Here is a 12506-nt window from a genome sequence, read left to right on the forward strand (position 1 = left end):
TCTGTGTAGTATTTGTCTTCTAAGTCGATAGAATGAAAAAAATGCACAGCTAAATAGTTCAGACTGTGGAGGAGGAGGATGAATGTACTGTTGAGGAATGTACATTCATCCGAGTGTTGTCTTTGCCTCCTAGATGAAAAGCCGGCCGGCGTAGAAGACACATTTCTACTGTGTCCAGCTCCTGTCATTGATGAAGTTGGGAAGTAGGTGCCTCTTTTTTATGATTTTATGATTACATTTGTTCTCAGAGATCCTCTTTTAACTGTCTCAAGGGGAAAGGGCTTATATTTCACACTAAGAGGCCTCAAACACTGAGAAAAACATGTATGCATACACGTGTCTATGGGCACGGACCATAAGCCTGCCATACATTAGCTATTTTTATGATCCCTATCCGTGGCCGCATTCCTCTTTTCTAGATCCCCAGTACAGCTTAGCAAAATATAAGCGGCTCTGTTGCCGTGCCAGCCCATGCAGGGGTAAACCCTTCATGCGTTGGTCCTGCTTCTGTCCTGAATTAGAACAGAGCAGTGAAAACAACTGGAGACAATTGGTTTTTGATAAACTCCCCTGTAGTAGTGCAGCGGAGCAAAAGTGGACCAGCAGTTCAGCATAAATTTGTTTTTAAAGCTGCACTAATCAATATTTTTAAATTAACCATTGCTCAAATGACTATGTTTAATGTAGATGCACAGATCCAATACCAATATCAGATATCAGCCCGATACTGACTCAAATGGCTGGATCGGGTATCGTGACAAGGGGCCGATCTATGGGTCTGATCTTTTCAGTTTAATTACACACGTACTAAACGATGAATCAGCAGTGTGCCGATTGACCAGATCATTTTGCTAAGAGAGCTAACATGGCATTTTGTTTTACATAGGAAGCAATGCTTCAGTCAAGCCTGATGCTGCCTTACACAAAAGAATGATTCCCAGTCTCTTCCTCACAGTTAGCATTACAGTGTAATCATTTTACACTGGTATCGGAACAGTACTCTGCATTAGTGGAAACCCAAAGCCTACGTATTGGTATCGGGACTGAAAAAGTCGAAAGGATGCATTACAAGTTAAATGTAAAAGGTTTAGCTTGTAGTGACAAACCCATCAAGAATAATCAGCCAATCTCTTCATTCTTTGGTTCATTTTAGTGTCTTTAAGGCGATTGAAATGGTTTTACGGCCCACACCTTGCTGATGCTGTTTTGGTTCAGTCTCACTGCTTACATCAGTGTTATTTCTGCGAAAAAGTTTTAAAGACCCAAACGGTAGTGTAGCAACTAGCTGGTGAACCTAGCGGAGCATTTGGCAGCTAAAGAGCCATTCCCTCAGGAGTTGGTGAAAACCAAAAGAGAGAATATTGGACTTCTGTACAACTCCTCGCTAACATGTTCGCCATAAAAAACTTTATAATGTGATAATATGTCATTGTTGTGTTTTTTCCAGAAAAAAACGCCTAAAATAACATACCCAAAATGAATCAGGAATAACTCCTCAACCATTTGGCCTAGATGCATAATTCTGGTCTCCTTTGAAAAGTCAGAAGCTAAGGAATATAAATCCATTGTATATTAATATATTTATTTTACTATTACAGACTACATGGAGATGCATTAAAGAAAAAATCAGATATTTTCATCTTCACCTCATCGAAAAAAAGCTATATTTTAATGCAATAAACCATCAAAACCATCATAAGGACGCTTATAATGCAACTGAATATCTTCTAATACACCTAGAATGCAATTGTAACAGATTGTAAATCTGATGAAAATAAACTAAAATACAACAGTTATCATACAACATTATCAAAATATACCAGGCAAATGATCATATTTTGGCAATGTTTACAGTTAAAATGTTTTAATTTATTTGTAGATATATTTAAAACACTTTTTCTGTCCATACAACCAAGTTCCAAATGACAAAATATTGAAATATTGATTAAAAAACTGTGAGTGTTCATCAACATTCCTGTCACCAAAAGCACACCCATGCTTTACAGGCCTGTAGATTGAGAACAGAACAGATATCAATCGATCCGGCTTGAGCAGACCTTTCATTTGGTATATGCATGTCTATGTATCTCTAATGAGTCGGCCACAAAATGGCAAAAAACACTGTGTGTTCTCAAGTATCCTCTTGAAATGTCGAGAGCAGGCAGGCAGCTTGCAGGTATTGCGCAATAATCAAGATGGATCAAAGCAACAACATCAGCGGGTTTTGAACGGTGAGAAAAAAAGTTAGTAATTTCGCCCACAGCACGGTTGCCCCTGGTAGCGGGGGCGTCTGTTTTCAACTTAAGCTTGTTGCAGTGCCCTAAATTTGTAAACAAAAATCAAATAAGGAAGTTTAAAACTATTGTTAAATACAACACAATGTCCAGATTACCATGTACAAGTAAACATTCCCTGTGCCTAAGTACCTGGACTTTTGTTTCATCTTGGTACCTTTACTTGGCATGACTCTGGAGAATCTGCATTCAAGAGTGTGATTCCAGGGGAGACTCAAATCAGATTCTTGTATTGTCGGCACTTAATGAGACTTGACAAACATTTTGCCTGCAAGAAAACAAACATTTTTCCTTAGTGGTATTATACTGCTGGCTTCGGATAAGTGGGAGAAGATCTGATTATGGTGGATTGTGTTTGTCAATTCAGGATCAGGTCAACTGACATGTTCATTAAAGTCACTCAATCAATTCAATGCTCTCCGGCTGACTGAAAGAAAAGAGGGAGGCGGCGGGATGTGAAGACAACTGAGGTTGTCCTACTCAAACATTCACCACACGAGGGTCGCACAATTTTGTGGTGTAATCCTAGCCTTGGCTAGAGTAGCTCTGTATCAGCTGGCCATATTCTCTTTTTAAAGCCCAACCATGTTCCAACATCAACAATCCACAAACCCTCTATGGGGAGAAAAGTACAACAAGCCACAGATGAGAAGGCTCAGTGAACGGTGGTTAAAGACTTTAAAGTGCACGGAGAGACAAAATAGAGGGGAGAACTGTCAGCCAATGTTAGACTATCTTTTCACAAACTGTCTTGACCTTTAATGGTGTTTGTGGTGGGGATAGCATACCTCTATAATCACAATACAAATTCCTTAATTTTATTCTCCCATAGAAGTTATAAATCCAATGCACAGTTAATATTTGCACTTGCAGTGGTGTGGAAAGAGAGAGAGTTAGTTTTTAACTGCAGCGGGGAAAGATTTAAACAACCTGGACTGATGACTCGATCTCCGAGGCTTTAATCAATACCTTGGCAGAAGGGTCATTAAACTGCGAGTACATCGTGTGCCTTTCCCTCCCTTTAACTTCCCATTAAGTCATTTCACTTCTGCCTTTGTATATTTTTTCTGCTCTTGCCTTAATTCTTTTGAACTTTCCATCCAATCCCCGGAACACTTAACCTCCCAACTCTCCAATCCCACACTTATCTTTTCTCCCGTGCACTTTCTTTCTACCTCTGCCTTCTCTTTCGGTGCCACGGTGGCTCTTTTCATCAACTGCATTGCCTCGCTGTTTTTTTTCCAGCCCCCACCCCAACTCTGTCTGCCCGTCTGTTCACTTTTCTCTCTGTATCTGTCTTGTATTTGTCTCTCTTACTCCCTCTTTCATCTCCTGTCAGTCTTTCAGTCTCTTTCAACAGTCTCCTTGTCCAGTTTTGGCTGATCAAAGCTGTGTAGCAGCTAGCCCGGTCTTTCAAGTTTGTGGTCATGTGTTTGCATGCAGCACGAGTCTCGGCAGGGTGGAAAAACCTTCAGAGAGAGTTTAAACAGGCATTAATGCCCTGTTCAAGTTATTTTTTGCGTGATTAGAAGCTGTTCGTATCATAAAACTGATTTCAATTTATCATTGTATTCTGGTATATATACTGATCGTTTTAATGTAGACGGAGAAAACGCAGCTAAAACAGACGGACAGAGATCGTATTCATTTTAATTCTCTGTTTGTAAACTAAAACGGAATAGTGTGGATGGGGCCTTAGTATCACACTGCATCTCAATTTTCTCTCTACATTTAATCATCAATAAAAATCAAACTGATCAAGTTCAGTGACCTCTTTCGTGAGCCTGAGATAGCTTATTGTCATAGAGCTCCATTGTTATCCAAATACTAATGAAACATTTTTTGAGCTAAATCATTGCCAGACATATTCCTTCATTACAAAGAACATCTTAATCCCACATTCACCTGCGATAAATACTCACTAGATCAGCAAATCTATCTCTTTAGCTTTTTTACTGTTTTGCAGTCAATCCCTTAGTGTGTTGTGAGCAAGGTACATAAGATGTTGTTCACAAACTTCACCCACTAGACCAGCTCTTCTCTCCACCCTCCTTTTTTTTAAAAACCCAGACAGACAGCTCTCTGAGTCAGAGGAAAGACAGGTTTATCGGTCACATGGCCTGCTTTCCATATGCCAGACCTCCTTCACATCCACCTGGTCCTCTACCAAATAAGAACTAGGAGGGAGGGGGTGTTAAAATGCATGCCTTTCATCCACATGTTTTGAAGATCTGAACGAGAACCGGCTCCAAAGAGGCCACTGGAGGTCATGTGAAATTCTCAGAATTGTTTTTCTCCACTCAGAGGAAGGGATTGAGACCATCAAGAAAGACCTGAGAGGAGGGTGATGTTTGGACTACAGAAGCATGACAAAGAGAGAATGGAGGAAAGAAGTTTTACTTTGCTGTTTTTTTTACATTCCATAAAGGAAATTATTTTGTAGCACCAAGTAGAGATCATAGGTTCGTATTTTAAGAGAGCAGAGATTGTTCTCATTCCTGAGAGTGCAATTAAGATGGTGTCATGTCTTGGAAAAATACACAACTTGCCCAGAACAATAAAAACAAAATTTCAGCTAGCAGGTTGTGGGTTTTTTCCATTTCGTTTAAGTTCGTCTGTCCTACCTTGCCCTCCATGCCTGCTGTGTGGCTCAGCGGGTCACACAATCACACCTATAGTTTGTTTGGTTTTTAACCACACTGGAAAACTTTTGTATTCAGTTCATTTGCGTTCAGATTGCTCATTTACATGTGAAACAGGGCTCGTAAACAAAAGTCACGCGACTCATCAAGAAGCTCGTTTACTGGGCATGGTTTTGGTAATGTGTTCTCCTGCCAGGTTAGAGATTTTGGCTGCCGCAAGGAGTCCCAACTAATCTGAGTCCAGTTTCTGTAACCTTAGAAGAAACAGCTTAATGTGAGCATCAGTCTAGACGTCACTTTGTTCTCAGATTGAAAATCTCCTTCAACTCATACTCCTTTGTGCTTTGTGGTTGTTTCCTGTTTCATACATTCTCACTTCTAACAAATCACCTCACAGTTTGCAGGCGCTTTGGTGACGTTATTTGGTGTGAACCCAAGTTCAAATGACATCATTCTGGTCAAACAAACAGAGCTCAAGGAGGAAATGCTTCAGACTAAATACTCTGCTCCAAAGATGCTTTTTGTGGATCGTAATATAAAATACAGAACTTACTTGTCCTGTGTGTGTGTGTTTTTTGTTTTATTTCAGGGTCATTTATCTCCAAGTGAGCATGAATGACGGCCTGTCCTTCATCAGCAGCAACGTGCACATCACCACCACAGAGTGTGTAAGTAATTGCTCATGCATTTAACCTGCATTAATGCTTGAATGCTTTATAATATAATAAAAAGACTTAGACTCAGTCTGAAGGCTTTTTTATTTCTTCTAATACTGTATGTGGTTTCCACTCTTTTCCTTCTGTTTCTTCTGTCCTCTCCAACCTCATCTCTTTTCCCAGAAGTCTGTTGTTGTGTTCTCTGCAGTGAGTTTCCTTATCCCCTTTATCCCTTTCATCTTCCCTTTTTCAATTTTTTTCGGGAGCTGAACCGCAGGGGTTAACAGTAGAGATCCACCCGAAAAAGACCCTCTGAACCCCAGAGGTGTGGCAGGAGACAAGCAGTTAGAGAAGCAGGTTCATGACCGTGCGCCTGCCGGTTCAGTCGCAACATTTTGGTTGTGAAAGTGCATTTACCCCTCGGTTGGAGCTCCTCAGTAGCGATAGTTGAAGACTCCTTTAGCTCCCAGGAGTGTGAACGTATATAACTGTGTCAGTGTGAAGCAGGGTGGAGCTTCATTCCCTGAAAAACAAGATTAACCAAGATCCAATTTAAGACAATTTAAAGCAATTTAAGAAAATAAAATGCATATGTTGGAGCATATGGACCAGAGCCACAGCAGATTCCCATCTGACCAAAAAGAAACATGCTCTTTGAAGCTGTTCTCCCTCAGGCCATGTGACATCATATCCGTGACAATACTGTGAATTCAAAAGGCTGTGTTGTGGCTCATGATATACAGAGCTCAATTAGACATACCATAGCGATTAGCTGCTTCTAGCCACTAAACTAAACCATATAGGCTGAAGTCACACCAGGCTTAAGGAGGCACGATAAGTTCCTGACTTGAGATGGGAATGCCTGGTGCAATAAACAACATGCAAGCTGCCTGGTGCAATAAACAACATGCAAGCTAAGTCCCATGGATAAATCAAGAATGAAAACAAGCGCCACAATCCCCTGTGGACCCCTACCCAAATGAGTGCCACTTCCAGCAGTTTTAGTTTTTGTAGTTAGTCCACAAATTATGCCCATATAGCTCGGGAAAAACATACACTTTGTATGCATAATCGTGAAGAGACACAGATGTGGTCACTGTTGGAATCTTGGTCATTATTTGCCAAACCATTACTCCACAGATTCTGCTTGTCAGCTGTTTGAAGCTTATAGAAAACTTGCTGATTGGGACATTTCTGAGAAATAGTTGTTTGGTCGCAGTGACGACGGGCCCCACTGCAAAGTTCAGACAAATCCCCCGCGCCTTTGCCGCAAGATAGATAGGGGAAAGGCTACCCACATGTGATCCTCGTCTGTGGTCTGTAATGGGAACCATATTTGGCTCATGGACGCCTGTCCTAAAGTGAGCAAAGTAAGTGATGGATTCACTGGGGGATCACATAACATACACAGGCCACTGTCATCGAGAAGAACAAAAACATGAATATGCACAGTGACAGAACTGACAATGAAAGGAAATCGGTCTGAAGATTTTTCTTAGCTTTCTTTAAAATCCATCATACCACTACAAGTACTGGACTTGTGTCATATGTGTGTCCTCCTTCCAGTTTGATGGCACCATTCTCCTGATCACCCTGCTGGTGTTGTTCCTCCTGCTGGCCCTGCTTTTCATGTGGTGGTTCTGGCCTCTCTGCTGCACTGTGGTAAGAAACCTAAGCTACGTTCAGGAAGTGGGCGATTTTTAAAAGCAACACTTGAATTATAACTATTCAGAGCTACATAAGGGGTTTGTCTGAACTGCATACTTAAAGACCCTTTAGAGGTCCTCTGAGACGTGTAGCGCTGATGTGACTAATGTGTTTGTGAAAAGCTGAACAACATCATCTCCTCTCTTATTCCTCCACAGGTGATCAAAGAACCACCTCCTCCACCTCCTCCTGAGCCCGTGAGTCAAAACACACACGCATGTTAACCCACCAATTCTGATGGAGAATGGACAATGAACTAAACACTCAGTAATTCACTAGAAGCTCTTGGTTCTCAAAAATCCAAAAACGCATCAATATTGCAAGAATAACTTACAGTATGGATAAATGAGTGTGAAAACTCATAACTCCATGGCTTTCTTTTTATAATTATCAATAACACACATACACATCAAAGGCTATATAGACTATTTACAGATCTCCGCTCAATAATAAGTTCATTCCAACAGCCTCTGAATCTGTATGTAAAAAAGTGTAAAGGTGGAGAGGGTAAAGGTTTGTTTCTGTGTAATTATTTGTGTTTTAGGAGTCAGATGATGAAGACGGCCTGCCCAAGAAGAAGTGGCCCACTGTGGATGCCTCATATTATGGAGGAAGAGGAATCGGAGGGATCAAGAGGATGGAGGTGACAAAACAAATTATGGAAACTGGAGGACGTTAGATTCACTGCATCTATTTTGTTGTATATTCATGTTTTGTCTGCTGTCTGCAGGTGCGTTGGGGAGGGAAAGGCTCGACCGAGGAGGGGGCTAAGCTGGAGAAGCCAAAGAACGCTGTGGTGAAAATGCCGGAGCAGGAGTACGAGCCCTTCGAGCCCAAACCTAAGAAAGCTCACAACAAGAAGGCGCCTCAGAACCGGAAGTGGTACACGCCCATCCGGGTAAACACAGACTCAGTTTCCCTCAGGACCAACACACAGTGGGGCACCACAATGTTGGCATTTAGTTGACTTAATTGACAAAATATCAGTTTTTCAGGAAACTCAAAAATCTGCCTTGTTTACAAAGTGACCGCTGTGCATTTTTGAGTTTTTGCCCAGTACGTTTATTAAATAACTGAGGGTGGGAGAATTTTCTCAACCCACAGAGAAGCTGAAACTCCTTCAACTAAAGTTAAAACATGAAAAGCACCACGAGTGGAGTTGCAAAGTTTTCACAAGACAGCAGGGAGGAATAAAGCTCCATGTAAACCATGTTTATGTAGAATTACTTGCATAAGCACAAAATTCTCTAACATTATTAGACTTGGCATCAGTGTTGTTTGTACTTTAATCGTACACTACAATACAGCTCTGTGTAGCAACACTGGCCCTTCATACAGTAGCAACACTCCCTGTTATCTGTAGACACTGCTACTTTAATGGCTGTAGTCTGAATATGGCACAGGTCACAAACAGCACTGCAGTGATTCATAGTGAAACTTTACACTGTTGGTGCATCACAGTCAGTGTAGGGAAAAGGTCAAGGTCAAGTTTTACACTGACTAGTCAGTGTGTGTCGGGTTGTAGCTGGTCCCTTTGTGGTTCTGTATTTCTACACCTGAATATCCTTAATTGTTGAAGATATTGAGTTATTTCCTCGTAAGTGTGTGCCATCGAGGCTGCGGAGTCTGCACTTTTTTGGTCCAGTCAAATGCATCGTGACAGCAGCATTTTACACCTTATGTCATGAAGGAGATTTCCCCTCTTAATCAATTTAGCACAACATTTAGGTTTACCACTTGTGTCCTGCAGCTCTGTCTAAAGTTAAATGACTACTAAATAGAATAGTGGTTATTGTTGAGATCATCAGTTCTTTCCTGTGTAAAATGCCGCTCTGTTGCCAAACCTTTTTTGGCAGATTGTTGTATTTGTGAAAATTAACACTGTCAGTGGCAAGAGAGAAAATGATTCACGGCGATTTAAAGGTCATGTGTCTTCAGTTAATCAGACGTGAACCAAAACATGACTAAGTGACTCATCAGTACAGCCTCAACCAGGGAGGAAGGAAGTAATCAGTAGAATCAGCTGCTGTAGTGTTTGTTTGGGATTAAAACCTGCAGACGCTTGGCTTTCAAGGAACACAGCTGAGGACCACAGACCAAATGTTTGCTGATACAGTAGAATCACTATTAATAGGATATTATCAAGGATTGCAATGTAGAAGATTGGGTGGCCAGCTGTTAACCGTCTCTCTCACCTCTGTCCTGTTCAGGGTAAACTGGATGCTATCTGGGCTCTGTTTCGCCGCGGGTACGACCAGGTCTCCCTGATGAGACCCCAGCCTGGAGATCATGTGAGTACCTCAGCGGTGCACCATGGAAATATTTCATTTCTTCAAATGCTTTTACCAACACCTACTTACATTCACGTCTCCAGTTCCTCCCTCCTGTAGTGTTTCATACCTGTGGTGACCAAAGGCTGTATGACACTCTTCTTTCTTTCGCCTCACTCTTCACACAACTATCATATTTTTCCAGATATTCTTATAATGTTTGTCTTTTTTTTTCCGGATTTTGTTGAGTTCACTGGGTAGATGATATGAACGTTGAAGTTTATTTATAAAGAAAAACTGTGATTTTGCAGGCTGAATAATGCTGACAGCTAGCTAGCTAGTTAATTTAGCTAACTTTAGCTCTATGAGTTGGTTGAAAATGCCATCTCCAGAATCCAGAGCAGGACTGATTACTAATGTTACCCTTCACACGACGCTAGCATCCAGGACCAGCTTCCACACAGTGAATGTGCTATGTTGAAGGTTACACAACCTGTAACCCCGCAAATAATGCTCCGTGGCCTTGAAAGTGGCGGTGGGTAAGGTTACTACGCTTGGTGCTGAGCTAGTTAGCCAGACAAACACTGTTTAACCGATTTTGTACATGTTTGCTCTTGTGTGTGGTTTTTGGTAAGGCTAAAAATAAAAGACTCTGTCACTGATGAGCATTGCTCTTACCACAGTCCCTTATTTCCACACTGCTTTACCATGTGGAAACATCCAAAGCATGACAAGCCTGCAGTGCCTGCTATGCTATGATTGGACAATTGCTGTTTAGAGGAGGGGTTTAGCTAAAAGTCAGTTTCTTGCAGACTATTTGTGAGAATATTTCTTCAGAGGGACAAAAAAGCTCAGAACCCCAACTTTAGGTTTCAAACTAGCTTGGTTTGACCCGTCTTCCAGTGTGTCTACAGCCTGAAAATGCTTCAGTCATCTTTGCCCATTACTCATCGCGTCCTCCCTTCCTCCATCTGGCCCTCTGTCTTATTCACTCCTGGTGTTTCTATGCTGGCTAACACCTCTGTTGGCCCGTCTCCATCCTGTTGAGCCAGCCTCGCTCTCACACCTGCTTCACATTAGACGCCATAAAACGGATAGAAAGCAGAACCGCAGCTCGCACCCAGACACATCCTTGTAGCTGATGTGTTCGTGTGTCTAAGGTGGTAAAAATTTCCTCTTCTTTTCTGATCAGCCACATGGTTTAGTTTTAATGCCCGGAGCCTTTGTGTCAAAAAAATGCTGAGTTTTTATTGAATGTGGAGAGAAGATGGGAGTTCACTGAGTACAGAAAGCTCTCTAGGGATGTTTTAAATCCCTCTGACACATTTAGTCTTAACAGGAACTTTGTAAATCATTGGTACATGATAAATGAGGAATACGTCATAGTCCATAGACTGCTTGGTTTTTAGCCACACTAGTGATATGTTTACCGCAAATTAGCAGATGTTGCAGTAGCATACTAAAACACTAAAATAAGATGGCGCACATGGAAAACATTATCACTGATACACAACAGCATGTTAGCATTGTCACTATGACCATGTTAGCATGCTAACTTTAGCAAGTACAACCTTGCAGAGCTGCAAGCATGATTGTAGGCTCTTATTCTACAATGTTATAATCAAATAATACTGTCTTGCCCAGATTTTTCTTCCTCATCAACTCACTTTCTCCCTTAATACTTTTTTCCTGAACTCCCCCAACCTGTTCTCCACCTTTTCTTTTATTATGAGTTGTTTCCTTCCCTTTCTTATCCTTCCTACTCTCCACGGCTGACTCTCCCGCTGATCAGGCACCATCCCAAGCGCTTGTTAAAATCATGCATGATTAGTAGAAAATTTCCAATGATCTTTTGTAACAGGAATTCCACATTTAAGAGTGTTTTCTTGGCACCACAAACAGGTACAGAGACAGGATTTGCTTTCAGCTTTCCCTGACAACAGACAAAAAAAGGTCACAGTTAGCTTACAATTACATCTTTACCAAAGTTAACAGGCAGTCAGATAATAAAACTTTGGATTTGATTTCCTTAGTCAACAAATTTCTTATAGCGATGGCTGTATATGTAAGCTCTGCATGACGCAATTTCTTATTTTCTAGAAGAAATCGTGTCTCGTGTCTTTCCACTCATATGATGTCGCCTCCTCAAGTCATTTGTGGTTTGTAACGAAGCGGCAGAAACATCTCCCAGGCCAGAGAGCCGGCTCGTTTCTAGACATTGCAGTGTATAATTTCAAAGAGAAAAGAGTCGTAACAAGCCCTGGACACCTTTTCATTTCTTTAAGAGTTAGCTGAAAAGCTATTTGATGTTCAATATCCTGCCACGGTCCCACCCATAATAGACCTTTTTAGAGCAAAGTCTCACACTCCAAAGCTGGCAGACTTTCAAATTAATAGGAACACTCGCTCTTTACATGAGGCCAAGTTGGCCGAGTTCAGTCTGGATTCTTCATCGGTCATTCTTTTGCCATGGTGAGTTTGTCATCGCTGTGCTGATTGCCACAGTAACAGCTGAATGTCACCTTTGAGGCCGGCCTGGCTACGGTCCTTTAAAGTGTAGTCATGAGCCTCAGTATCTGTTTGGGAAAGTGAGCCCTTACAGTGAACGTGCATCCATCCTGCACTCAAACATTCAGGTATTTTATTACAATTAAACTTTTCCCAAAAATAAATTACTAATTTTCTCCTTTCCATTACAAGCTAATACACAGTGTGAACTTTTATGCAGGTCATTTGCTGCTCTAAACAACCCCTGTGGGCTAGCGCTGCTCTGGGAACAATCTACTGATACACAGGAAATTATGCATTTTTTATGCATGTCCAAGTACTGTACTGACTACACACACACACTTTTCCTTTCTCCTTTCAATGAATCCAATAAGCCCTCTGCATGTAAGCATGGCCACTGAGCAGCAGGATGTAGAGCAGAGTGGCTGT

At 41.4% G+C, this 12506-nt stretch overlaps 1 protein-coding gene and 1 long non-coding RNA gene across 4 annotated transcripts in view; one reads left to right on the forward strand and one right to left on the reverse strand.

The window, feature by feature from the left end:
• antxr1c (ANTXR cell adhesion molecule 1c) overlaps nt 1-12506 on the forward strand; it is a 40955-nt gene that overhangs the window by 22321 nt on the left and 6128 nt on the right. For both annotated transcript variants that reach the window (XM_046069106.1, XM_046069107.1), the window contains exons 11-17: nt 134-203; nt 5526-5604; nt 7159-7254; nt 7458-7496; nt 7844-7942; nt 8030-8197; nt 9510-9590. In XM_046069106.1, coding sequence (XP_045925062.1) covers nt 134-203; nt 5526-5604; nt 7159-7254; nt 7458-7496; nt 7844-7942; nt 8030-8197; nt 9510-9590 — 632 coding nt within the window. The remainder of the gene's footprint in view (nt 1-133; nt 204-5525; nt 5605-7158; nt 7255-7457; nt 7497-7843; nt 7943-8029; nt 8198-9509; nt 9591-12506) is intronic.
• LOC123983028 overlaps nt 5715-12506 on the reverse strand; it is a 29490-nt gene continuing 22698 nt past the window's right edge. The window contains exons 3-4 of one of the 2 annotated variants that reach the window (XR_006828106.1): nt 6010-6115; nt 5715-5904 (exon numbers count right to left, since the gene is read on the reverse strand). This is a non-coding gene — a long non-coding RNA (uncharacterized LOC123983028). Of the gene's footprint in view, nt 6116-12506 lie in introns of both variants that reach the window. The other variant, XR_006828107.1, reaches the window with a different exon arrangement.

Source organism: Micropterus dolomieu, linkage group LG14, assembly GCF_021292245.1.
Source record: "Micropterus dolomieu isolate WLL.071019.BEF.003 ecotype Adirondacks linkage group LG14, ASM2129224v1, whole genome shotgun sequence".
Classification (NCBI taxonomy): Eukaryota; Metazoa; Chordata; class Actinopteri; order Centrarchiformes; family Centrarchidae; genus Micropterus; species Micropterus dolomieu.